Source organism: Canis lupus, chromosome 30, assembly GCF_003254725.2.
Source record: "Canis lupus dingo isolate Sandy chromosome 30, ASM325472v2, whole genome shotgun sequence".
NCBI lineage: Eukaryota > Metazoa > Chordata > Mammalia > Carnivora > Canidae > Canis > Canis lupus.
In genome coordinates, this window is record NC_064272.1 from 7,768,274 (window position 1) to 7,795,768 (window position 27,495).

The following is a 27,495-nucleotide window of genomic DNA, read 5'->3' on the forward strand; positions in this document are numbered from 1 at the left end:
CATCAGCCCACAAGGCCGACTAGGACAGCGAGAAGGGACATTTTGGGAGGGGGGGATAGGACTGGCCTGGTGGTGGCAGGGGAACTGCTAGGAATCTTTGTCCTGGGAGGCTCAGGGAGGGGAGGAACCTTTTAGTGTCCTACTTTTATAGGTTTGGGGAATTTGCTTTCCCTAAGGGTGGGAGGTAGGAGAAGTAAGGGCACTTGTCTTAGGAGAAGCTGGCCCTTTGAGAAGTTTCCATGCCACACGGTCTTAGCTTTCAGCTTTCATTCACACACTTCCCCTGTGGGGTGACCAGGTTCTTTAAACGTGTTTCCAAACACAGCTTGGACTGTCTGGGCCCCCTTGACAGCTCTGGAGGCAGATGGGGAAACCATCTTTTAGAGTTCTATTTCCCCTCCGCCGCAGAGGCTAGCAGCCCTGATAGTCTTAAAGGCTGCCTTTCTGAGTGCTGGAGTCTCAAGGTCCAGGAACGGCTAGGCAGCATGTGTGGTGCAGGAGGAGCCCCTCAGCCACACCGGGAGGCTGGCTTTCTCTACCCGCTCAAACAGCCTCAGCACTCAGGGTGCTTCTCTCTGCCAGAGGCAGTCCTCGGCCCAGCCCCTCCCCGGGCTGCTCCCAGCGCTCTGGTGACTTGACACTACCCTTTTTGCTGCTGCTCCTTTTACCTCCCAAAGCTCCCCTCCCCCGCCTGAATTGGGAATGAGGCTTTGTTCTGGGGTGGACTCAGCATTTCTCAAGAACCTACTATGTGCACAGCCAGTGCTTATTGAAGTGAAGCCCTCTGCCGACTGAGGCGACACAAGCTGCCCAAGACGCGGCCCCTTCCCGCACCTCCCAGGGACCTCCCACACCTCCGTGTGACCTCAGCCCGTTGTGCCCACCCACCCCGCTGACCCCGCGAGCGTGCTTGGGCTTGGAAAGGCACGTCTGTGGGTGTGAGACGGAGCCACAGCATTCGGTGACTCGGAGGAAGCCAGGTAAGTGTCCACGCTTGGTCCCATCCTGGCTTGGGGACGCCAGGGAGGGAGTCCAGCCGGGGCTGTCAGGCTGCCCGCCCCTTCCCCCCTCCCCCGGAGAGCTCAGATGTTGCCCGCGGTGGTGGAAGAGGGTGTGTGGGTGTCAAGGACTCACAGACCAGGCTCTGCTGTCAGCTGGGAATGGATGAGGGTTCCACACTCTGCTTCGGAGAAAGGTGAATTAGGAGCTGGAGTGGGGGGCGGTAGGTGAAGGGGAGAAAGAGGAAAAAGAGATGCGGGTGAGGGGTTACCGAGCTAGGACCGACCTTGCTTGAAAGGAAAGGAGACGTGGCAGGCAGGGAAGTCGGAAAGATGAGGCAAGGGCGGGAGGGGCTTCTCAGCAGTCGGGGCCCTTTCGCTGGAGTCTGGGGCCCTTTCTGCAGGAAAGGGGGGTTGTCCTCGCTTGATTTTTTTCGGCTGGTCTTCCCGAGGCTTTGCCCTGGAGGCAGCAGCCGCTGGCGAGGGTGGGGTGTTTCTCGGCCCGCAGTTTTCTACAGTGGGTGCTAAGGAGAAGGGGGTAAGGGGATGTAGAGGGGTGACGGCCAGGGCGGGGGCGATATAAAATTTCTCGGGGGGGGGTAGCAGCTGGGGGATAGGGGCTCCAGGGTCGGGTCACCATGGGATATCGGCTCGGGCTCTGCAACCGAAGAGAAAATCCAAGAAGCCGGCAAAGAAAACCACCCCCCGCCACCACCCTTGGCACCGTACCCCTCCCCCCAGGCCCCACCACTCCCCGCACCGCCTCCCCCGGCCGCCTCGTGCTGCCCCCTGCGTTGGGACGACCGACCCACGGTTCTGATTGGTCGGAGACCGGGAGGGGGAGCCGAGGGCCGGATTGGCTGGCGGGGCCAGCGCAGGGCGGGGCGGCTGATTGGCGGAGCTGGCCGAGGGGCGCGCCGCTGATTGGCTGGGGACGAGGAAGCAGGAAGGAGGGCGGCGGAGGCTCCGCTCTCGGGGAGTTTGTGGGGGAACCGCGAGCGGCGTAGCGGATCCCGGAGCCCGGCCCCCGCCGCCCGCCCGTCCGGCTGCCTGCCCCGCCCGTCCGGCCCCCGCCGTCCGCCCGCCCCGGCCAGGCGCTCCCGCCCCCCCGACGGCCCCGCCCGGCCGCGGCCCCCGCTCCGCCCGCCCGGCCCCGGCCCCCAGGAGGAGGCGCTGACGCAGCAGCGTGGAGCCCGGGAATTGAGCGCCCCCGGGGGGTTCCAGCCGCCGGATTCCAGCCCGGCCGGGGCCTGCGGGCGCCCAGAGCCGCGCCGTCCGCGCCGCTGTCCGGGTGAGCTAGGGGCCGGGGTCGAGGAGGGGGGGCGGAAAGGGACAAGCAGGCGCGAGGGAGCGAGCAAGGGAGGCAGACGAGTGGAGGGGAGAGGACCGGCCGCCCGTCAGCGCGCCCCACCGAGCGCGCCGCGCCGCCGCCCCCGCCAGCCCGGGAAGGGACGGACGGACGGACGACGCGAAGCAGGTGCGGCCGCTCGCTTGCTCGCGCCGCCTCCCTCCCCCGGGTCCGGCGCCACGGTCCCGCCATCGGGGAGCGCCGCGCGCCTCGAGGTGACAGCCCCCGGGGGCCGCTCGCCTCTTAGGCTGGGGGCGGGGTGGGTGGCGGCCGCAGGGTGGCAGCTCGGCCGGGCGGCGGCGGCGCGGGCGTCCCGGGCCGCGGAGGGCGGGAGGACGCCGGTCGTTTCCTCGCCGCGGTGGAGCGGGCTCGCCTCCGAATGCGCGGGCGGCAAGGCCCCCGCCCCCCCTCCCGCCGCGCCCCCTCCCCCATCGCGGTCCCCGAGGCAAGGGGCCGCGGCCGGGGGCGGCGCCGCGGGATCGCCCGCCCAGGGTGGGGGGCGCCCTCCCGCGCTGGGAGCTGACCGGTGATTGCTGATGGGGGGCTGGGGCCGGGGGCCACACTGGGGCCGGGGGTAGTGTAGACCCGACCCTGTCGGCCTGGGAGGAAGGGAGGCGCGGAAGACGGAAGGTAACCGGTTCGAGAAGCGAGTGTGGGCCGCGGGAGGCCCGGCGGAGACCGTGCGGAGCGGCGGCCGAGTCCGAGGTGGGGCGGGGGGATCGAAGTTGTCAGACCGCCTCCAAGTGACAGCGGGACCCCGTGTTCGCGGCCCGGCCTGGCCTGGCCCTGCCCGCCTCTCCGCCTCTCCGCCGGGGCCGGGGGCCAGGTCAGGTCGGGCCCGAGGGGCCCGCTCCGCGGTGAAGCGCCGGACAAAGGCGGCGCCTGAGCGGGCGCAGGTGGTGGCGTCGGGGAGGGGAGCAGGTCCGAGCCACCCACCCCGAGGGGCGGGCGGCAGGGCCGGACTCTGCCCCAGGGATTGCGGGGGCCAGGGTGCCCGCCGGGAGAAGCTGCGGCAGTGGTTCACGGCTCCAGCCGCGCATCGCCTGCGGGTTCTGGGAAGAGTGGGGTCGACCCGGCTGGAGCAGAGGGGCAGAGGTGGGGTTGTGCACGCGGTGGGCCTGGCCGGTGGCGACCCGGTTAGGCAACAGTCTGGTGAGACACTCTAGAGCCTGCTAGGAATGAGGGGTTTCAGCAAGCAGAGTGTGCCCATGGGCAGAGGATTAGTCCCACCTGGGACATCTAGTCGCCCATTGTCGACAGTCTCAAGAGGGCAGAAGACTGGTGGGATTTGGCTGACTGGTAGAAGATGCCCCCCTAAAACGTGCCCCAGCAACCCATCCACAACTGTTTTCAGCACTTTTCTTTAGCCAAGAAGGTACTCACAAAGGGTAATGAGAAGCTGGAGTTTATAAACCCAGGCAGGAATTTAATGATTAAATGAAAAGGTTCTTGGTCTTTTCCCTTTGTGCCATCTGAGATACTTTTTCCTACCACCCTCTCTACTCCCATGTCTTCTGAAAAAAAGGAGGAAAGGGCCCTAGAGGGAGCACATGTCCTGGAGGGACACAACTGTCCTTGGCTAGCTAGAGGACACTTGGGAACCGGTGGCGTAAGCTCTTGAGTGCCTGTCCCCACCAGTGATCGGTTCTAAGCTGGATGCTGTTTTCCATTTGTCAGAACCCACTCAGAACTAACTCTCTGGGCGCCTCATGGGACTGTATACGTATTTGAAGAGTTGGGATCGCAAAGACGGTGGGGGGGGGGGGGGGAGACAGACTGTTTCCAATGTTGACTTTTGCCAAGATTCTGGGTTCAAGTCCCACCTCCGGTAGCTGTTTGGTTGGTTAGGAGCTGCTCCTGGCTAGGGTTGGCTGTAATCCCACCCTGGGAAAGCTACATATTAGCCTTGCTTAGTAAGGGCGTGGAGTTAATTCACGGCCACACACATCCCCGACCCCATCCTCAGAAGGGTCTAGACCCCAGCCTGGGTGGAGTTGAGGCTTGTGGGAAAGGGAGGTATTATCTCATGCAGGAGACTAACGTTTGTTCTGAGAGGATTTAATTGTATGTCTAAGATTCAGAGAATGATGAAGAATTTCAGGGCCTTCTTGCCTCCTTTAGGGCTACACAGTATGTGATTTCTTTTGGAGGCAGTCAGAAGGAGGTGACCTGGTGAGCACTGGAGTATAAGGGGGAATTGCCAGAACAGTGTTGCCCACCTTGACAGGCTCTTCGTCTGTTCAGGTGCTTGGGAGGGTTTGCTCTGGAGAGTTTACTTCATTGAAGAGTTGGTCTGGTTTTCCTATCTCCTTCCTTTCTGTTGCTCTGCTGTCCCCAAGGCAGGCCTGTGTTGTCCTGGCCGCCTTTTCCCTCCTGCTTCCTCTGGCCCTTCTGATCTAGTCTGTACACAGCTGCTGGATCATTCTTCCTAAAGCACTCCGTCTCCTATGTCATTCCCTTGTCCACACACTTTCTGTGGTTCTTTTCTTCCTGCAGTCTGACCCTAGACAGATCCCCCATGGTTCTCCTCTAGCCATGCAGGCTTTCCCCCAGCCACCCCAGGCACAATTACCTCCCCGCATCTTTGCTTTTGCTGGTTTCTCCCATTGTCCCTAGTGAGGTGCCTCTTGCCTTCCTCTCTTCCCACCTGAATCCTAGTTGTCATTGTTTTGCTGTCACTCAGGCTACTCCAGGGCAACACTGCTTGCCTCTGAAATTGTGAGTCTGTACTTTTTAACATGATGTCTTCTTTTTTTCTTTTTCTTTTTTTTTCGGATTTTATTTATTTGACAGAGAGTAAGCACGAGCAGGGTGAGCAGTGGTCAGAGAGAGAGGGAGAAACAGGTCCCCCGCTCAGTGAGATGCGGGGCTCCATCCCAAGACCCTAGAATCATGACCTGAACTGAAGGCAGATGCTTAACTAACAGTTTCCCAGGCACCTCAACATGGTGTCTTCTTGAGTGGTTTTATAGGTTGGAAGTTTCTTAAAGGCAGGGACAGTATGAGTGTTAAACCTGTGTGTTGGGTGGCGGGGGGAGAATATTTTAGGACTTCTGGTATATTGCTCTGCATGTTGTTTTTGTTGAATGAATAAATGCAGTTGGCTGATTGGGAACAGGGGAAACCTTCCCTTCTTCCAAAGAAATGCTCAATATGGAGTCCTTGGTGGTTTCCAACCTTTTCTGTCAAAGGCATATAGATAGGGCATGTTTGGGGTGCCTTAGTGTGGGGAACAAATAAAACTTAGCTGTTGTTTCTGACACTCCGGCTGGTGGAGAGTCTGTCCTGTGGATTGCTCATATGACACCATATAGACGTGAATTGGAAAAGGGCTGTAATCCTGTTTTCTTCCTACCCCACCAGGCCATTCTCTCCACCCGGCTTTGCTGCTCTTATGCAATTTTCCTTGTTGTCCATGCTAAATGAATCCATATGTTTGATCTCTTCTCAATCCTGGGTGTAAATGAGGGAGAAAACACGGTTTTGAGAACAGAAAAAAAAGATTCCTGGGTCTGGCCCTTGGACCGGACTTTTCCGACTGGCGTTGGAAGAGGTGTTTATCGCTGACATCAGAGGCACTATCAGCCCCACGCCGGACCCATCAGAAGGGAAAGTCATGATCCCAGCTCTCTTGGAACTTCCGTTTTTGTTTACCATCAAACCTTGGACCATGAGGGAAATGGGAAAGAACTGGTGACTGGTTTGAGTCTAGACAGTGAAAAAAATAAATTCTGCATCCATCCCCTTTCCCCCAAACCTCCCTTTTGTGCCCCAGTTTGATGATTAATGGGCCAGCATTTCCCTTCCAAGCGGGAAGGCCACCCCTCACAGTTGCCATGGCAATGCAGACCGCTCCCGTCAATTAAAAAAAATCCCTACTACTTCTCCCTCCTTGCTTCTACCGAAGCAGGAGACTGGCTACCTCCGAATGCATCTCCTGGGCTCTCCTGGGCTCTCTCCTCAACTGCGCAGGCTGTTTTGCTGTGCGTCCTAGAACACAGTCCTTCAACACAGTTCTTCCTCTTTTCCGGGGTTTGCCTGAGTTTCATTACCCTGAGCCAGTCGTGCTCTTCTTGGATCCAACAGGCCCTGGAAGCCATCTGTGAAGCAGCAGAGAAAATGACTGTTTTATTCATCTGTAATGTAGAAGGAGCCCTCATCTTTTTTTTGGGGGGGGGGGTGTTAAAAAATCCCCTCCATACCTCTTCTCTCTGTGGTACGCAGAGGTTTAAGTTGGGGATGGTTTTGACATCCACAAAGAAAGTTTCGGTAACCCTGGAAGGAATTCAGCCTCCCAGTACACGTACTTCACATTGAAGTTGTATGGAGATTTTCAGTTTATTGATTTTCATCTCTCCCCACCTCTCTCCCAGAATTCGGGTGGCCTTGTGTGTTTTCATTTTATCTGTCCTTATTCCTCTTGGCCTTGCTTCAGCAACATCTGGCCTCAGCGCCCTGTCGCAAGGTGAGTCATTAAAGAAAAAAAAATCTTAAGGGAAAAAAAGTCTCTGGAGTTGAGAGGTAGTCTGTGTTGAACTAAGGCTGCCAGCTGAAGCTGCTGGGTTTATGGAGCATTATATGAACAGCCCCAACATTAAAGGGCCTCCTTTTTATGAATGGGTTGTGAAGAATGTAAATAAAGCAGCATCTCTCAATGGGGAAGCATTTTACATAAGCAGTGCTACCCTGGCCCAAGTATTTATGGGAATTTGCTAGCACAGTCTGGCAAGACTCACTTCCTTTGTGAACTTGCCATTATACTGGAGACTTTGGAGGGACAAGAGAGTGCTTCCACAATTGAGGGCAGCCCCATCACTCCTGCTCTGGGGGGTCCATGCCCTTGACTCGATGAGCCGGCTCATGGCTAGAGTGCTTGTTAACTTTGAAAAAGACAGAAGATCCAGAGATGGTTCAAGAGCTCATGAAAATTAGAAACCCAACCTCCTGATGCCCTGGGCCCTGACATTCTGCAGCTCCTCACCCTCTGGGCTGTGTCGACCTCCCCAGGTCAGGGGTCCAGGGAGATCCTGGTGGATGAAATCCTGCCTGGTTTTATGGGAGGCACCTAACTGGAATAAAATGGGCCGGTTTGAATTTCAGCTCCTTTATGTTTCCCCCTGCTCATGTCCTGGTACTACCACTAATGAGCAGTAAACTGGCTAATGGGTGGAGGAGGCCTGCTCCGAGTCAGCTGGCTGGACAAGCCCCCTCAGCTGCACTGAGGGCTCCAGTCTCCCCCTCGGCTTTGCCCAGCTGAGCTGAGCTCTGCAGCAGCAGGCACTGGGCTTCCAGTGGGGAGGGTGGGGGATTGGTGCCTTGTGCCTTGCCCTAGGTGATGTGCTATAGAAGCTCAGGACCAGAGGACTGTGGGTTTGGTGAGCAGGCCTCGGGATGGAGTCATATCCAGGACTTTGTATTGTGTCCTGGGAAGGATTTTCGTCCAGATTCCATTTTTCCCAGTGGGAAACACCTGCAGAGGATGGTTGGTTATCCACCTGACTCCGGGTCCTACAAAAACACAAAAACGTTGTCCTTGAGATCCTTGGCAGGCCTGATCCAACAGGAATAAAAGAATGGGTTTGTGTCGGAGGTTTTCTGAGATTTGAAATGGGAATTTTTTCCAAGGCACTGTGACCAAGTTACCTGAACGGAAAAATAAGTGACTCCTCTTAGTAAACAGGATCAATGCCAGGCAGGAACTTGGCGTCTACTTCTTTTTTTCTCATTTCCTTTTCTTTTCCAGTGGATTTGGGGGTGGCAAGGTGCTTTGACCTCCCTGCCCTTGGTTATGGTGGTAGGTAGGACCTTAAGGTATGCTTCGCTTTTTGTGACCCCAGGATCTCACCTGGAGTGGTGGGGGCCGCTCCTCCTTCCTTTCCATCTCTGCTGCCTGTTTGCTGTCCCCCCACACCATGGGGCTCTCAGTTTCCTGCCTTCAGAGGAGAGGAGTGGTGCCCACTTGGGCCCTTCTTCCAGCAGAAACCTCCCTAAGATGGGGTAGGGGGAGGGAGGGAGATTCAGTTTGTTAATCACATTCCCACCTGGCCACAGGTGAATTATTAGGGTTTGGAGGATTTTTGCAGAAATCACGGGAAAGGTGTTAGGGTGCTGTTTCATGCCAGAAGGGAAGATGGAGTCACATTCCTACCAGAGTCAGAGCTGGCAGGCCCTCCTCAAGCGAGGGGTGTCTCCTGCCCTGTGCCCAGAGGGCTTCACACAGATTGGACAAAATGTAGAAAAGAATTATAAAGTGGGTTAAATGATTAAAAGAGATGATCTTCAGAGAAAACTGAAAGGACTTAGATTTACTCAGCCCGAAGAGAGGTAGCCATGGGGCAGTTAATACATCTTTGAATGTTAAGGTGGCTGTTCAGAGTGTGCTGACCAAATTTTAATCTTTATTGCAGTTTCGGGCAGGAGGAAGATTTCATCTGGTTCAAGAGATGTGGTGAGATGCGGGGTAGTGGAGTCTATAGCCTTCTCTTTTGGATTTATTGTAAAAACCAAGACAACATATCTTCGAAGCCTTTACCCCTTTCCAGGATATGAAATGGGTTTTTCTCCAAAGCACATGTGCAAGTTGATTGGGGCCTTGGGCAGACTTTGCTGTAGGAACAATTTGTAAAATTATATGTATGTTCTCTGGCCGGCCCACCAATGCCATTTAATTGGAGTACAGCTTCAGTTCCTTTGTGGCAAAAAAATCAGGAAAAATGAATAAGATGTTAATACCAATAATTAAAACAACACAGAAAAGCGAAATGGTCTGTGCAAGTTGATCTGGAATGTTAGTCTGTGAGCCGGCAGCTGTCCCGTGTTGCAGAGGGGGTGTGGGCTTTGGGACTGACACCAGATGCCCTGCCTCTGCTGTCCACAGCACAGGAGGGTGGCCAAGTTCTTTTACCTCTCGGTACCTGTTTCTCCTCGTTGGGAGGAGATGGTAACAACCCCCTGGTGAGGCTATTGCGAGGATAAATGAGAGTGAATGTTATGTGTTCAGGGTGGTGCTGGGCACGCAGTGAGTGCTTGACAAACATTAGCCATCCTGTTAGACTAGAAGCCTCTGTGGTGAATCAGGAATTCCCTACCCTGCACACTTAAGAGATTCGGAGACTGATAATGCTAACTCTGGTTCTTTGCTGCTGAGTTCGCCTGAATATCCCTGACGTTCGTCTTGATACCAGGGTGCCTCTAAGTACCGCCCTTGCTTGCTTAATGCTTTGGGTTAAGAAGTGGAATATTTTCCTGAGATACAGCTGGGCAAGTTGGGGGAGAGAGAGAAGAGGATGGTAGTGGAAGAGGGTTGTGTTATGTAAATAGGAGAGATTTCCCCAAAGTAGCCCTATTGAACTGTTGATTACACTGAAGAGGCCACGTGGGCTCCTGGGAGTAGGGGAGCATTGGTGGTGGTGGGGGTCAGAGTTCCCAAGTGATGCCATCAGTCCAGAGTAGAAATGTTAAATGGGGTGGAGCAGGTGGGCAACCAGATCTTTGTTCATTCAACAAGCTCTTATTAAGCCCTGCGGGTGAGATTTCGTGGTAAGGCCAGCAGAGCCCACCTGTCCCCATGGAGTTTGCATCCTAATGAAGGTGGCACTAATCACTTAGTTAATTAGTTACCTATAAGGTATTTGTGTTAGGTCTCAGGAACTCTTGGAGGGTTTGCCTTGTGGTTCTGCTAGCATTGGGAAGGGCTGGTCTTGGGTCTTGTTCCTTGTAGCTGGCTCATTCAGGAGGTTAGCACTCTGTTGGGGAGTAGGAGGGCAGGGCTCCCAGGTTGGCCCAGCCAGCCAGTTACCTCTGTTCAGGACGAGAGATAGCACGTCCAGTCTTGGTGGACCATCTTAGAAATCCAAGTTGTTGGTTCCCGGAGTGTCCCAGTGGTTGAACGAACACCTGTGCTTTGCCCTTCTGAGTAGGTGCCTGGGGCAGGCTGGGGAGCTGTTGTCTTTTTTGAAAATTGTATATCAAAAGCATGACATTTTCTCTTGGTTTGCTGAGGGCCTGTTGCTGGGCTTTGGGGTGCCCCGGCTCAATTGCTGTGTTATTTCTCCCACACCGTTAACTGCCCAGAGCAGATGAGTCCTGCTTCAGGTATAGATCTGCTTCTCGCCCAATCTGGGCGCTGTAGGGTCTGGGTGGGGTAGGTCTCAGGGAGACCTAGCCTGGAATCCTCTTGTCCCTCCGGCTGGAGTGAGCCTCCACAGAGCCAAGGAAGGAGAGTCTGGGAACGGTTGTACTTATCTCCTGCCTCAGGACTTGGACTTTTTTTTTTAAAGATTTTATTTATTCATGAGAGACACAGAGAGAGAGAGGCAGAGACATAAGCAAAGGGAGAAGCAGGCTCCTCACAGGGAGCTGGATGTGGGACTCGATCCCGGGATGCCTTGAGCCAAAGACATGCTCAACCGCTGAACCACCCAGGTGTCCCAGGACTTGGACTCTTTGTTCCTTCTTCCTACATCTAAACATTTATGAAGCAAAGTTCTTGGCCCTCAGTATGTGTCCGAGAGAAGAGCTGGCTCACGTCTGCCCTCTGAAGTTGCTGTGGAGCCGCAGTGCTCCATACCAGGCTCTGGACAGGACACCCTGTTAGAGTCTGTGTCACATTGTCTCGGCTTCCTTCCTACCCATCCAAGCTCCAGTTTCCTAGTCTGTCTTAAGTTTTTTTTTCAGCATTTGGCCTAATACTTGACATATTGGAGGAGGGAGGAGAATGAGCTCCTATTGAACACCTCTTGTTACCCCGGGTATTCTGCTAGGCACTTAGGCACTTTGCACACGTTCTCGTTTAACTTGATCCTCACGACAACCCAGCTGTGTAGACGAGGATACCAAGGCTCAGAGCAGTTCAAGCTGTTAACCAAGCCCACTTAGGATTAGCAGTAGCACCAAGTGGCTTCTAGCCCCAGCAGGTCTCACATCTGCTGTGTCAGGCTGTGGTGAGAGGGCAGCAAATGTTGGCTGAATGAGCAAGGTCACAGGAGATGCTGTGTGCCTGGCAGTGAGCAGCAGGTGCTCTGGCTTAGCCGACCACCACCGGTAGATTCAGGTCTCCCTGGTGCACCAGGGCTGGGTGGGAGGACAAGGCCGGGGAAGGCAGATGACCCGGGGTAGCCACATGTGCCTTAAAGGAAACCCTCCAGAGACTAGTTTTGCATTGCATGCGATTCCCTTCTAATTTCTCAGGTTAGAGTTTCTCAAAGCAGAGCACCATGATGTGAGTAACACAGTGCCTCTGCCCGCTGTCCTAGCTCAGTGGTCCACATGTGTATGCTGACTTCTAGATCGTAGGGGTACACCTCTCTGTCAGCCCCTACCTGCAGGGGCACTGGCAGTTTCTAGGGAAGAGATTCCACTAGCTCTACTGTTACCTATATTCCTGTACTTAATTGCAATTCTCATATAAAATTGGAGAGTCCGTTCATAGTTGGACTCAAAACTCTCCTACCTCCCCCCTGAGATTTGTATTCTTTTACTGTTACAAGAGGCAGGGTGTTTGGCTTTGTGTCTGAAGCCAGAAGTAAGTGGGGGTTCTGGATATTTGGGTGCAGCTCTGGGCCTGTGTGGCCCTCCTGCCAGGATGGTCAAAGTAGACAGGTATAGCCAGGACGGGGTCCGGGTGCCGGGCTGGGTTGGCCAAGGTCCCAGACCCAACGTGAGGTGGGTGTGAACCTTCGCTGCACAGCTGCTGTGGGCTCCTGGGAGCCTTTGGTGTGAAGTGTGAGTAGCAGGTGGTCTGACAGGCCATTGATAGGCTTGGTGCCTTCCAGGGTGGACCCAGCTCCTCAGATGGCCACCAGACCCGAAGGCAATCTATATAACAAGCTGTTTCCAGATGGATCAAGCCAGTTCCCTCTGGTGGGGTGGGTGTTTCCTGCCCAAGTGTCCCAGGATCCCAGCCTGACTGCACAGTGAGTCGGGTGCCCGCAGCAGATGGGGCTGAACAGGCATGGGCGGGGGGGCACGGTGGGGCCAGCGGCCCAGGCCACCGCTTTCTCTTCGGGTCAGCACCTGGGGGGCTTGGGTGCTCTGCTCTCTCTGGGTGCTCGTATGAAGCAGCAGTCAGATGGCAGGAGCTGGCAAAACTTGCCACCTGGCCGCATCCCCTGGGCCTTTCACCATCCAGTTGAGTATTTCCCAGAGGCCTGGAGCCTTGTTTAGGGTTTGCTGGGACAGTTTCTGCCCCTGTCTCCTCACTGCTGTAAGGAGGAGCTCCCCCCACCCAGTGTCTCCATCTTTCACTGGGGTTGACACTTGGGTGTCTTTGGCAGAATAGAAGCAGAGCAGAGTTCAGGTGCAGGCTGGGTTTTCAGATTTCTCACGGCCTCGATAGCTTCGGCTCCTGGTGTGGGGAACTCCCCAAGCCAAGGGCAGACTGCTCTCTGTCCGTGGGTCTGGAAGGCGGGGTTGGGGGATACGCTGGCCTGCCTGCTTCCTACCCCACTGGGCTCCTGCACAGAGACTAATGTCATCCTCACCACTACCCTTAAGGTTCCTTCTGATGTATCCATTTTATTATTTATTTATTTTTAAAAAAGATTTTATTCAATTATTCATGAGAGAGACAGAGAGAGAGGCAGAGACACAAGCAGAGGGAGAAGCAGGCTCCATGCAGGGAGCTCGACATAGGACTCGATCCCGGGTCTCCAGGATCACACCCTAGGCTGAAGGCGGTGCTAAACCGCTGAACCAGCTCGGCACCCCTGATGTATCCATTTTAGATGAGGAATCTGAAGTTCAGGGAAGTAAAGTAAGTTGCTTACCAGGGGCAGAGCTGGCATGCAAATCGAGGTCTGCCTCCCTCGAAGGTTTGCTCCTTTCCAGTTTACCAGCCATAGGGGATTCAAGAGATACCAGCGTGACTGAACCTGGATTTATCCTGAGTTTTGGCAGCTTCACTTGTTTCTTCGTGAAGTAATACCAACTGCACTTAAATGAACAGGAGCCTGCCTTTGTGCTCTTGCTGCATTTCTTCTCTTATAGGAGATTTAAGAAACTCCGTGCTCATGAAAACCTGTTATTCCTTTGGGGGAGGTTATGCCAAGAGAGAGTGCAAAGGAAGGCAGTGCTTAACTCAGTATCAGTTGTGTGACTTTGGGTATAATTTGGAGGGAAGTGGCTCGGGTCAGGGCACTTGTGGACCCTCACCCAGGTGACCACTTAGCCTACCTTTGCCTAAGACCCCCCCCTGAACACTTTCCTCCTGTGAAAAATAATCCCAAAAGCCTGAAAAGCAGAACTTAAAGCACAATGGGTAAGAGAGGTTTCAGGAAGGGTAGTGGGGCAGAGTCCTGGGTCCTGACTGGGTGTACCGCCTACAGCTGAGTAAGGTGTGTGTGTGGGGGGGAACTGTGGCCGGTGACTTCCTGTCCTGGGCCAGGCCGTCTCTGCTGGCAGGAGTGATCTGGGCTTGACCTGCTGGTTTTCCCTGCAGTGGTGCCCCGCAGCCCACACTCCCCAGGCCTCTGACTCTCCCTTGCACAACAGCACCTTGAGTGTGCTCAGAGAGAGAGAGAGAGAGAGAGAGAGAGAGGTGCATGAGGCCGCTGCAGCTGGAGGGCAAAAGCCAAGTCCTCCCTCCCTTTCTGCTTCTGTGAGGAGGACTCCTAGCCCTGGACAGATATGAGTTTGGGGTATTGACAATTTGACTGGGCCTTTGATGGCCTGTTTACTGTCTTTAAGGTACACTTTGTGATTTTGGTTTCAACCTGTGGTCTGCTAGGTCTTTGGCATGGAGGACACTGGCCACTCTCCTTCATGGCAGCTGGCTGTTCTCTGATCAAAGCTGGGGACAGGGATCCCTGGGTGGCGCAGCGGTTTGGCGCCTGCCTTTGGCCCAGGGCGCGATCCTGGAGACCCGGGATCGAATCCCACATCGGGCTCCCGGTGCATGGAGCCTGCTTCTCCCTCTGCCTGTGTCTCTGCCTCTCTCTCTCTCACTGTGTGCCTATCATAAATAAATTTAAAAAAAAAATTAAAAAAAAAAAAGCTGGGGACAGGGATCCCTGGGTGGCGCAGCGGTTTGGCGCCTGCCTTTGGCCTAGGGCACGATCCTGGAGACCCAGGATCGATTCCCACGTCAGGCTCCCGGTGCATGGAGCCTGCTTCTCTCTGCCTGTGTCTCTGCCTCTCTTTCTCTCTCTGTGACTATCATAAATAAATAAAAATTAAAAAAAATATTAAAAAAAAAAAGGCTGGGGACAGTCAGACTGGTTTTCTTCAGTAGTGCTAGCTTGACACAGTCTAGGTGAGCAATAATATGCCCTGGGGAGGCCCTCCTAGGAACCTTCTCTCAAGGGGACCTAGACTATCTATGCCTGGGAGGACAAGGCTACCTGAAGAGAAGGGTGGCGCTGAGAGAGCCCAGGCACCCTTGTCTCTTGGCAGTGGTTGGAAGTTCTTGGTCTAGCTGGTGGGTGGGGACGGAACAGCAGGAGGATTGGCAGAGCTGAAAGGGGAGCCACTCGTCCTGCTTTCCCAGGCTTTTCTGCCCACCCCCCCCCCAGCTGGGCCACCCCTGCAGGTTAGAGGGGAGCCCCCTCCACCCAGCCCCACCCCAGGGAAAAGCTGCAGCTGAAGTTCTCACAAGTCCGGCTTCAAAGCATGACTCATACCCGCTCTCCTCAGATGGGAGTGCAGCGAGGCAGGCGGCAGACCCCAGCCTCTCCTCAGGATGGTGAGTGACATTGCTGCCTTAGGCACCACATGAAAGCTAAGAGTTCCTTTGCTGGTGACAAGGGATTTGGTGGATTCAAGAGAAACTAGCAGGAGGCTCTTATGCTTGATTTGGAAATATGACTTGCACCCTGTGATTTAGAGGCTTCCTGGGATCCGAGGACAGTAGGTGTCCTTGAGGGACTGCAGAGCTGAATGGGAGGTGACAGGATAAGACACCATAAGGAACATATCCCTGAGTTCTGGGGACAGGCTCCCCTCCCAACCTCTCCCTTCTAGGATCTTCTGACTGTTGGGGTGGGGGCGAGTATCTCAGGGTCTACCCTTGTAGCTGGTCCACCAGCAGACTCGGGGTGGGGGGGTGTTGCAGTGATGACGATGACGACGGGACCATTGGGACAGGCCAGCCATCTCTTCGCTAAGAGCTCCTTTGCTTGCCAGGCTTGTGGGCACCTCCCTGAGCTCACTCTTTCCCATCTGGCCCCTCCTTGCTCCGTACTTGGTATCCATGTCCTTAAAGGCCATAAGCCCAGGTGACCTCAGCCTTGGCCCCCAGCCATTCCCAGGCCTGACTCCTCTGGTAACTTGGGGCCTGTTGAGGGGCTTCGGTGCTCACTCAGCTGTGAGGTCTGTTCCCAAATCCTGAATCCTCTGTCTCCGACTCCAGGCTCTTCGGGGGTGGGGGAGGGCTGGGCCTCAGCTTTCCTAGGAGATGCAGATGTGCCTTTTGTTGGGGCTTGTCCAGCACAGAGGTGCCCCGCGTTTGAGAAGGGGGTCTGTGGATTGCAAGCAGCCAGGATGCTTTGGAGAGTGAGAGGAGGCATCGCTAATAAGCCTGCTGAGCTACCAGGGTTGGAGCAGCCACCCTGATTGGAAGCGGAGGTGGGGGTGTTAGGGAGCCTGGCAGACTCCTGGGGTTCTTTAGGACCCTCCCGGCTGTGCTTCGGCTTCCGGGGGGAGGAATGGGTTTGCTTCCTGGGCCTCTGTCTCGCCCCAGCCCGCTCTCTGGGCAGCAGCAGGGCCCCGCACGTGGTCAGAGCAACGCCTGGCACCCTGCCTCCCTTTTCCAGTTTTCCGAGTCCTTTCTGGGCCTGACACCCACGATGCCCTCAGCCTGGTTTTCCGAGCACTCTTTCTCAACTAGTACAGCATGTGTGTGGAGAGAAGGTACCCAGTGACCCCGGCCACTGGCTCAAGGCCACGGGAGCTAGCTAGGGAGGGCTCAGGAATGCCTGGGAGCCTTCAGGCTTGGGGCTTTCAGGGTTAAATCCTGGCCCAGCGGGGACTGCTCCCAGCCTCTGGGAGAGGGAGGATGAATAACAATAGCGGTGGGGAAATCTCACTGGAAAGCCTGGGCCTGCGGGGTGGGGAGGGGTTGCAGGGTGCCTGGGAGGGCAGAGCCTTGTCTGGCACCTTATTTGGCAGCACCTTGCTTTGGGTTGGGGAGTGAACAGCTCGGTTGGTCGTCCCTGACCACTGACACTGACACTGACACCCCCCACCCCCAACCCCGCCAGTTCTTCACTGCCTTGCCCATGCCAGCCTCCAGGACACAGCCCAGCTCTGGCCTCTCATTCGGGAAGGGGCCTACGCTGCCCCAGGTATGTTGGGGGCAGGGGAGTATTTGCCGAGCAAAGTGAGGGGATGCCACTTTGCCGGTCTGGTCATGGGCATTTTCTCTCCAGGGTTTTGGGCTTTCTGCCGCTCCCACCCCCGACCCTGTCCTCCTCTCTTCCTGGCATCTTGCCTACCAGGAGGGAGACCAGAGAAATAGGGCAGGACTAGTAAGGCAGCCCCAGTTTGGTTTGCCTCTTAGTTCTTCTCTTTAATACTTGATTTCCCTAACTCATAGAGGCCGGAGCGGGGGGGGGGGGGGGGGGGGGGGGGGTCATATGTGTGTTGTCATGTGGGGCTCCTACCCAGGAATGCTCACCCTTGCCTTAGGGACATCCTTCTCTAGGCACAGACACAGATTGGGCCGCCCTTCCCCAGGATCTGAACCAAAGTGGGGCTGGCTCGTGGGGCTGCCTGAGACCTCTCCTGACCGTGGACTCCTCAAAGCCAGGCCTTCCGTTCAGGGGACTTTTTCAGCAAGATCCCGGTTATGGCCATCCTGCTCTACATGCCTGGGGGGTGTCCCCACCGGCTGGACTTTGCTTTCCTCCACAGCCCAGCAGGCAGGTTCCTCACCTTAGCTCCTGTCCATGTCCTTATCTTCCTGTGGCCAATCTCAGAAGCCCCAAGGTGGGGGAAGGTTTGATAATATTTTTGAAGGAACAGATGGGCTCCCACACCCAAGCCCCGTCCTGGCTTAATGTCTTTCAGAGCTTCTTGCTTTTTTTTTTTTTTTTTTTTAAGGTTTTATTTATTTATTCATGAGAAAAACCAGGCAGACACAGGCAGAGGGATAAGCATGCTCCCTGTGGGGAGCTTGATGTGGGACTTGATCCCAGGACCCCAGGATCATGACCTGAGCTGAAGGCAGATGCTCAACCACTGAGCCACCCAGGTGCCCCTCAGAGCCTTTTCCTGACCTGCGATAAGTAGTAGGACAAGGACAGGTAGAGAGAACTGACAACTTTGCCCCCAGTGCCTTCTGTCTTCTGATCCTGGAGTCTGCAGCCTTCCATAGGCACTAGAAGGGCTTACTTAGTTCAAAGCAGGACCCTAGGCTAAAAAGAAGAGTGGGCAGCCAGTCCTCACACAGCTGTTGGTAGACTGACCCCACTGGACCTTTGCACTCTGGAAGAGGGGTCTTGGGAGAATCCGGGCTGTGGATGGGATGAGTGAGGCAAGGCCAAAGTGACTGAAGGGGGCGGTGACAGTGGATGGGCTGCAGAAGAGCAGAGAGCAGGCAGGGCAGGTCACGGTGGGCTTCTCTCATTGCCTGCCTTCTGCCCCGCAGATTGGGAGTACTCCATGACACACACACGGAGGAAGTCCCTTCCCATGCTGAGTTCGGGCCCCACTGGCCGCCGGGAGCCCCTGCAGATGGAAGGAAGCAATATGGAGCAGGGGGCAGAGAGTGTGGAAGCAGGCATGCCCGAGAGCCCAGGACACCTCACAGGGCGCCGCAAGAACTACCCGCTGCGGAAGCGCCCCCTGGTTCCTGAGAAGCCCAAGGCCTGCAAAGTGCTGCTGACCCGCCTGGAGAATGTGGCTGGCCCACGGAGTGCAGATGAGGCTGATGAGCTGCCCCCTGACCTGCCCAAGCCCCCGAGCCCAGCCCCATCTGGTGAGGACACTGGCCTTACCCAGCCCCGCAAGAGGCGCCTGGCCTCCCTCAATGCAGAGGCCCTCAATAACCTGCTGCTGGAGCGGGAGGATGCCAGCAGCCTGGTGGGCACCCGTCGCAGTCGGGGCGACCCTCACCGCAGCCGGGACCGTGACCGAGCCGCTGGGGGCTGGTCCTCCTCCAAGAAACGGCCCCGGCTAGGGGACCTTGGAGGGGGAAGTCGGGACCTGTCCCCAGAGCCAGCACCTGATGATGGTGCCCGTCGAGACGGTGACCCAGCGCCCAAGAGACTGGCCAGCCTGAATGCAGCTGCCTTCCTGAAGCTGAGCCAGGAGCGGGAGCTACCCTTGAGGCCACCTCGTGCCCACCCAGAAGCAGATGGGCGTTCTGCAGAACCACCAGCGCTGAGGGCTCCGAGGCCAAAGTGGGCTAATAATAAGGTCCATGGGAAGAACTATCCCAAGGCCCGGCAGGGGCCTGGCTCTGGGGAGGCGGTGGGCCCACTTGGCTGGCAGAGGCACCCTGAGGAGCCATGGCCATCTGCCACCCCTCGTGGGCCAGCCAGCCAGCCACCTTACCAGCCACTGAGCAAGGCTCTGGAAAGCCCCTTAGGGCTCCGCCCCCACCTGCCCCTGCTGATGGGTGGGCAGGCAGCCTTGAAGCCAGAGCCTGGGCGCCCAGGCGAGGAGTCACCTGCCCCCAAGCAGGAACTGCACCAGCCTTCTTTCCCTGCACCCCAGCTGTCCCCGCTGCCGATGCCTGGCAACCCTGCCCACTACAGTGGCCTGTGTGGTCGGCCTGAGCTCACTGCACTGGGCAGCTTCTACGTGTATTGCAGCCAAGATGGGCTGCAGTGTGGAGGCTATGCCCCCTGCCCCATGCTTCCCGAGGGCAAGTTGTCCTCAGTGGCTGCACCTAACGAGGGGCTCCTCTTGGCACCAAGCTCAGTGCCTGCAGGCACCCCTTTCCAGCACCCTCCCTGGGGCTCTCGCTACTGCTCTAGCGAGGACACTGGAGTGAATGGATACAGCATCTGTGAAATGTTGCCCCCATCTCTTACCCACATTGGCACTACCTGTGGCGGCTGCCCCTACAAAATGCCTTTTGCAGCAGGTAAATGTTCCTAGGTGTGGGATCTCCCAGGGAGTCAGCTGTGGTGTCCCAGGAGGCTGGGCCATGGATTGGGGTGGGGTTCCTTGAGGTCTAGCTACTATGTGGGAGGTAGGGGGCTCCAAGAAGGGAGGACTCCCCCTGGTTTCATGCTGTGTCCAGCTCTTAACTCTGCTCTGTCTCCACCATGTATGGAGGTTTCTTGGCCTGGCACTTAGGTAACATTGTGACAGTGGCCAGGGCAGGGGAACCACCCCTCCCTTCCCATCGGGATACCCGTTCTCATACTCTTGAGTAGGAAGTTAGATATTGAAAATAGGGCTTTTGCCAAGTTACTCCTATAATTCTCTGCCTTCCTCAAGGAGAGCTAGAATTCTGCTTTCCAGGAGCCCATTTCATCTGCACTCTGGCATAGTTCAGTGGTCCTGGGAAGGGTGGTGGGTACCAGGCCCTGTAGGTGGTGCCAGCTGCAGTAGGACTGCTTCACCCTCCCCATACATGCCTTGAAAGAGAGGTAGTACCCAGATGTAGCATCATCTGCTAGGGGCAAACAGTGGGCACACACTAAGAACAGACAGAGTACCCTGGCACAGACAGGATGCTAACAGGGCCTGTGGCTTTGGTGTCTACCTTCCTAGCAAGGCCCAGACACCTGAGAGGCTTGCACTGCAGCCCATGAGACACCCCCATGATGATCTCTTCCCCCTAAACTGTTAGGAGTGTCCTCTCATGCCTCTCCAGCCTCCATCCCTGGTGCCTGGGTAGAAATGAGGTGATCAGAGCCATCCTGTCTGGCAGGTCTGCCCTGCTGCTGATGAAGTGAGAGGCTAGGCCTTACCAGAGCTCTCCCTGCCACCACCCCACAACCTCCTTGTAGGGGTCTATAAAACAACTTTATAGACCAGTTGACTGGCCAGACTGGTTGTTTCAGGTTTGGGCATGAGTTGGAGCTCTAAGAAATGAGATCAGGCTTTTGCTTGGGCTTTTCCTTCTTTTTTGTACCACTCTCCCACATCTGGACACCTAATCCAGAGGACCCAAGACCCTAACCCCTTGCCCTGGAACACCAGTAAGCACCATGTGCCAGGTATTATTCTGAGTGCTTTACATATGGGAGGCCACATGGCATGTAATTGAGTACAGATTCTGGAGCCAGACTGCCTGGAGTGAAGTGTTCTCCCCCACTTCCTTAGACATGTGACCATGGGATAAGCCGGTAACTGCTCTGTGTCTCGGTTTTCTTGATTACAGAATGGTGGTAATGGTACTTACCACATAGGGTTGATGTAGGGATGAAATGAGTTAATACATTGATAAAAACATCTAGGACACCATATGTGCTATTTGCCTCTCCTCCTCCTATTGCAAGGCCCTAGGAGGCAGCGTGACTTGCCTGAGGTCCCACAGCCAGTGAGTGGCAGGTCTGGGATCCATATCATGGGCTGACTCTGGCTCCCCTTGTTCCTAAGCATTGTGGAAGCCCTGGAGAAGATTAAGTCAGAGCTAGAGAGACTGTTCCCGTTACCTCCCCTTCTTTCAGGCTAGAAGGGGGAGATGGAGAGGGCTGTGGCCAGTCTCCAGGGTCAAGAAACACCCCTAGCCAGTCAACCTGACAATCCACCTTAAAGGCCTCTGACTCCACTTGCTCAGGAACCTTTGGGTTGACACTCAGAATTAAGACAGGAGTGGGCTCTGAAAGCAGGGAGCCCAGCGGGGTTACTGCTTGTCCTTACCTGCCCTAATCCCCTCTCTCCTTTTTCCCAGAAGGCTGCAGGTCCCTAGGCCAGCTGGAATTTCCTCTCCCAGAAGCTGGCCACCCTGCCTCACCTGCCCACCCCCTCCTGGGATGCCCTGTGCCCAGCGTGCCACCTGCAGCAGAGCCTGTCCCCCATCTTCAGACACCCACCTCGGAGCCCCAGACCGTAGCCCGCGCATGCCCTCAGAGCGCCAAGCCTCCTAGCGGCTCCAAGTCAGGTCTACGCACAGGCTCCAGCTGTAGGCACACCGCGAGGAGCAAGGCCGCCTGCAGGCCCAGCCACCCCAAGCAGCCACGTGTCCAGCGCCCGCGCCCACGCCGCCGTCGCCGTCGCCGCACTAATGGCTGGGTGCCCGTCGGTGCTGCATGTGAGAAGGCGGTCTATGTCTTGGTGAGTGCTAGCTGATGGGAGAAGGGAGGGATGGCACTGGGGACATAGGACTTGCTGTGAGGGAATCCCAGGAACCCTTGGCTCTAGCCTGAGAGGTGACAAGGGGTCCCGCTCACTTAGACTCCGGGAACTGATCGTGCTGGCCCAGCCTGCTCCCCCAGCTCCCGCTGCCGATCCTGTATCGCGTGTCTCGGGGAGGGGAGGGGTACACAGTCTGTCACACCTGCTGGCCCCCATCTCTGTCGGTGACTCTCAGGGAAGCCATCTGAAGTGTCTTTATCCCTCCTCCCCGATCATATGGTCTCTTGTTCTAGATTATAAAATGGTGGGCTTTCATGAAGGTTTTTTGGATAAGCATGTATAGGGAAAATTGGGATAGGCAGAGAAAATGAGCGATACAGGAACATCTGGGTTGATGAAACAAGTATTGACTAAACTTTATCAAGCACTTCTAAGGTGCTTTGATCCTCACTGCTACCCTGTGAGGTGCATATCCCATGTTCTATACTCATTTCACAGATGGGGAAACTGAGGCATAGTAGTAGATTAAGTAATTTGCCCAGGGCCGTACCACTTAGCAGTGGAGGTTTAAGGGTCAAATCCAAACTGCCCCAATAGGAAGTTTGAGAACCTTCTAGATGCTGGGGCTTGGAGCAAGAGAACCGGCTGTTGGGGTCTGGTGGTCATTGCACAGCCCCAGGGGCTTTAGGCCACTTTCCCACCTGTATTCCGATTTTTTTGTCTTTTCTCCAACCATGGGGAGCTCCCGTTCCTATCCTGCCCTTGAAAGCCAGGATGAGGGAGAAGAGGCCACAATGGAAACTACTTTTGCAATTTCCCATCCTCAGTAGTTCATCTGCCCTGAGGAGAGCACAGAGAGAATGTCTTTTGCTCCCTCCCTCCTTCCTCCCCTCCTCACTCTGAACCTGGCCCCCATCAGCCTGTCTGCATCATTGGTTTGTTAGGATGAACCAGAACCAGCCATCCGAAAGAGCTACCAGGCGGTGGAGCGGCATGGAGAGACGATCCGAGTCCGGGACACCGTCCTCCTCAAGTCAGGCCCACGAAAGACGTCCACACCTTATGTGGCCAAGATCTCTGCCCTCTGGGAGAACCCTGAATCAGGTACCCCCCGCCCAGAGTCTGACCTGGCACTAGTCTCTTCCTGCTGTTGGCACAGAGTCTGCTTTCCACTCAGCCGGCATCTGTCTACTGCTTAGGGCTGCAGATGGCCCTGTGGTTTGGGTTGGATCAGCTCTTTAACCTTTCCAGCCACCAGCACCTGGGCACCTGTCCTCCTACCTCACCTGTCAGTACCGTTTCCCCTTTCTGCCTCCATACCTGAGAGCATTTCAGACTCCGGCTTGGTCTGAGGCAGGGGATGTGAGTGGCTGGAGCCTGGAGGATTGGCCCAAGTATGGAAGTTGGATGATACTCCACGGCAGGTAGCCCAGCCTTCCTGCCTGTCTAAGTAACTCCGAGGTCGCCAGCTCAAGCCTTGACTGCTTCTCTTGTTGCCCTAGGAGAACTGATGATGAGCCTCTTGTGGTATTACAGACCAGAGCACTTACAGGGAGGCCGCAGTCCCAGCATGCACGAGGTGAGTTGCCTGGCAAGTGTGTCCAGGAGAGAGAAGTGGTGGCCCCACGAACATGGTTTGGAGAAGCAGCCATGCATGGGCAGTCAAGTCATAGTCATCTCAGATGCCACAGACCAGCCTGGGTCTTAGCCGATTTTCCCAGCACTGCCCCAATGTATGTTTCAAAGGGAATAGTAACCTTTTTCTTAAAAGGAGGGAGGAGAGAAAAGACTCCGGGCACCCCTGGGCACTCTATCAAGCAGTGTGTTAGGAGAGGTAGTATCATCCGGTGTGGTCACTCCGTCCCCAGCCGGGGCTCCCTTTTACTTTGTTTCCCTTGCTGGGCTTTCCGTCTCCTCAGGAGATGGGCACCAGTTCCCCTCTCCTCCCCTGGAATGGGTTGCTGGAGCAGGCCCTTGGCTTTTCCCAAGTAGTATGGGACTGGGTGGGGTGTCCTGGGGTGGGCACTGGGTGAGGAGCAGATAGGCTGAAATTCCTGGGATACTCCCTGGCTTTCCGGGCACTAGCTGGAGTTCTCTCAGGTCAGGACTCCCAGCAGAAGAGCTAATGTCTGCCTTGCTTCTGGAGTTATGTGCTGCCAGCCCTGGTACCAACGTTCTCCTCTCTTTCCTTGAGCCTTTGCAGAATGAAGTCTTTGCGTCAAGACATCAGGACCAGAACAGTGTGGCCTGCATTGAGGAGAAGTGCTACGTGCTGACCTTTGCTGAGTACTGCAGGTGGGTGGTGCCCTGTGCCTCTGGCTAGCCTCTCCCCTTAGACTCCCCAGGGCTGTTTAGGGGCTGCTTGAGATTCCCAAAAGGATCTCATTTGCAGGGCCTGACCTCCCAGAACATTCTTCCTCACTGCCGCCTTTCACCATTCTAATGTTTGTAGGAGAATGAATTGTCCCTCCTCTGAAGCAGAGAGGTTGGGGCAGCGTTTGGGGGTGGTCACGGTATGGATCTCAGAACCTTCGAGGAGAATCGGCAGGTGTGGGGAGGGAGGTCCCAGCAGACGTGCTCCCCCAGGACAGGTGTGGAGGCAGCAGCAGCCCCCGTAGGGGTGGGAGGGGATGCCTCAGCGCTCTGGGCAGGGTGGGGAAGGAATTGATCTTCCTGCAAAGCTGGCTGTGGTAAAAACAGCAAATGGTGTTGTCCCTGCAGATTCTGTGCCATGGCCAAGCGCCGAGGCGAGGGCCTCCCGAGCCGAAAGACAGCACTGGTGCCCCCCTCTGCAGACTACTCTACCCCGCCACACCGCACGGTGCCCGAGGACACGGACCCTGAGCTGGTGTTTCTTTGCCGCCATGTCTATGACTTCCGCCATGGCCGCATCCTCAAGAACCCTCAGTAGCCTCCTCAGGCCCGCCCGGGGGCGGGGGAGGGGGGGATTGGGGCAGGGGTACTGCTTGAAGCACAGCACTTGGTTAAGGGGCCACAGGGGTTGAGGCTGCTGGCCTGTGGTTCTCTTGGGGGGAGGGCAGGGACCCCTCTGGGGACTGGGCCCCTGGGGAGGGAAGGGGAGGCCAGGGTATAAGGAAAGTGTCGCAGCAGCGCTCAGCTTGGCCTGGGTGCCTCTCTCTGGTGGCCCTGGTGGAGACTTGAAGAAGCAGTCTTCCCTGAGGCTGGGCCTGGCCTGAGGAGGATGGGGCCCAGGGGTGGGGTGGGGGGGGAGTCCTTCAGGAATAAGGCCCACCAGGCTCCTCTTTAGCCTCCCCTGGGCCCTTCGAGGGGGGAGTGGGAGCCAGCTTTACCTCACCCACTGTGACCCGCTGCTTCCCCATCAGCCTGGGACCAGGCTCTCCCGGATTCTAGCACAGCTCCGAGCTCCTTCCTTTGAGGAATAGAGAGCCCAGAGTCTGGCTTCCAGAGCATAGACTCTCTTTCTAGACTCGGGGCCTTTCCCTGGCTTCCTCCTCTGCCCCTGTAGTAGCCCCTAGTGCTGGGACAAGTTACCCAGTGCTGACAGTCATGGGTGTGGCCCGCTTGTGGGAGTCAGCTTCCTGTCGGCCTTCTGGTGAGGGCCATCCAGCAGGTCTGGCTTCACAGAAGCTAACTGGTCAACAGGGGGTTAGTTGGGTCTGGGAGGGCAGAAGGGAGCTGGGAGGGGGTGGGGGGCAGGGGGCAAGGAAAATTTGCTACCTGATTTATTGAAGACTTTTCCTCTTGCCTTACACTTGGAGGTTCTAGGAAACCTCTTGCAGAACTTCATACATGACTCTTCAAGCCACACCCACCTGAAATCAAACCAAAGGAGTGCTGTGGCTCCCCTGGCCCTGCCACCCCTTACCCTAGTCTTTTGTAGATTGCACTAATTTACATCCCTGGGAGAATCAACACTGTATCAGTCCACAGACCTGCTGAGCTGCAGCCACTCACTCTAGGAGCTAAGGACCTGCATTTTCTGTTTGTTCCTGTTGCCCAGGGGCCCTGTTCTCACTAATGCTGCTCCCCAGAGTAGGTTAGGAGGCTGGGCCCCCTGTTGTCCTTGCTGGGGGACCAGGCCCTAACCTCCCCCCCAGGGGGCCCTCTGTGAGGGGGCTGGAGCAGCCTGGTTCTTTCCTATTTGTACCAAAGAGGAGCACGGTGGGGATGGGGAGAGGAGCACAGTGTGGTTTGGGCCCTACTATGAGCACCTCCACAGGGGAGGGGGGGGGCAGGAGCCTAGGAGGGCAGCACTCCTCCTCCTCCTCCCCCACCTAGGAAGGGGCAGGCACAGACCCAGCTCCAGCTAAGGAGGTGACAACCGGGTGAGGACAGTTGGGCTGGGTCTGGAGGTGGAGGTGAAAGCATCCTGAGCATTTGATGCATTTCCAGCATCCCCAGGCCCTGTGGGATCCCTGAGAAGACGGGGCTGCTCCGGATTGGTCATTGGGCTTGGGGGAGGCCTGGAGGCTTCAGAGGTGAATTTACACGTGGAAAGCCCAATCCCAAACCGGAGGGGAAAGGGCTGGGGTGCCCTTGTATTGAATAAGCTGTTTGGAGGAAGGCGTGGGGCAGTAAAAGAGGTTGGCAGAGTGGCCGTGGGGGCTCTGAAGAGCCAGCCTGGGAGCCTGCTTATTCCCAGGGTGCTGGGCCCTGGCTGCCAAGGAGCCCAGCCTCACTCAGCAGGAGAGGAGATGAAGGCCCCTCCTCCCCGGAGGCGGGGTCTGCTGCCCAGTACTTACATGCTTTTGGAATCTCTTAGATGTGGAAATATTTTTTCGAACCTGAAAATGCAGCTGGTAGAATTTCAATGGAAGCATAATTCATGTAAAATATATTTTAGTTGATATTTTGTAAAATGCACTTTTTGTGTGTGTCGACCCTGGTTTCTCAGATCTGTATTTCAGTGTTTACAAGGGAGGGAGGACCTTTCCTCACCTCCCTTTTGACAGAGATTAGTACTTCTTTAAGAAAAAAATAAATTTGAAAAATTGTATTGATTTAGAAAAGGATTGTTTCCTGTGTGTCCTGTCATCTTTGTGGGGGGGTTGGGGTGTGTGCAGAGGGGTCACTATTTATTTTGGAGATCCCTCTTAACCCTTGTAGTGGAGGGGCTGGCTGAGGCCAATAAACAAAGTGGGCAGGAAAACAGGGAGAGCGCAAACGGAGGAAAGGAGACAGAGCAGATGAGAACTTGGGGTGGACTTCTTGGCATCATGGTGGCCAGAGTTACCTGCTTGTACAATGTGAAATCCCTGGTTTGCCAGCCTTCACCTCAGGTAGGTGTGTGGTGAAGATAGCACCTCTTCACCTTGGGTCATGTCCTCGGGGAGTAGGCCAGCAGAAACTGTCCCAGGGCCTTTGTGTCTTGTGTCACTCCTTGCCAAGGGACTGAAAGTCCTCATGGGCCAAGGGTTTGTGACTGCCTGGATCTTGGTTCAGCCCAGTCTCAGGGTTGACCATACTCAGTGTAGAGCAAGCGTTATGGCCATGGGGGTTCGTGGGAGGCAGGATGGAGCTGCCCCACCCTCTTCATTTTGGTATGGACATCTGGGCTGGTGCATTTCAGTAGAGGATATTAGTGGCACAGACACTGCCACAGACTTAACTATAGCCCTGCCATTACAAGAGTCCCATGAGGTGGATGGTGCCCTATCATTTTTTTTTTTTTTAAAGATTGCTTCAGTGTTTTGTTTTTTAAGGATTTTATTTTATTTACTCACAAGAGATACAGAGCGAGAGAGAGAGAGAGAGAGAGAGAGAGAGGCAGAGGCACAGGCAGAGGGGGAAGCAGGCTCCATGCAGGGAGCCCCACATGGGACTCGATCCTGGGTCTCCAGGATCACGCCCTGGGCTGCAGGCGGTGCTAAACCGCTGCGCCATCGGGGCTGCCCGGTGCCCTATCATTTTACAGATAGGAAACTGGTGTGGAGACAAGCACCTCGCCCAGGGACTCCCCACAAACCAAGTGGCCAT

At 55.9% G+C, this 27,495-nt stretch overlaps 1 protein-coding gene across 13 annotated transcripts; it reads left to right on the forward strand.

Moving 5' to 3' along the window:
- Positions 1-798: 798 nt before the first annotated feature.
- BAHD1 (bromo adjacent homology domain containing 1) lies at positions 799-26,531 on the forward strand. Of its 13 annotated transcripts, none has more exons than XM_025473186.3 (11): positions 2,122-2,289; positions 6,720-6,811; positions 8,754-8,794; positions 16,542-16,625; positions 16,969-17,201; positions 17,930-19,372; positions 21,134-21,516; positions 22,482-22,641; positions 23,040-23,116; positions 23,732-23,832; positions 24,259-26,531. In XM_025473186.3, exons 5-11 carry the CDS (start codon positions 17,129-17,131, stop codon positions 24,446-24,448), a joined length of 2,427 nt encoding a protein of 808 aa, XP_025328971.1. In that variant the 5' UTR covers positions 2,122-2,289; positions 6,720-6,811; positions 8,754-8,794; positions 16,542-16,625; positions 16,969-17,128; the 3' UTR covers positions 24,449-26,531. The 13 variants fall into 13 exon arrangements, with proteins under 13 accessions (XP_025328977.1, XP_025328968.2, XP_025328971.1 ...); XM_025473187.3 differs by having other exon boundaries at positions 16,985-17,201; XM_025473188.3 differs by having other exon boundaries at positions 17,017-17,201.
- The last annotated feature ends 964 nt before the right edge of the window (positions 26,532-27,495 follow it).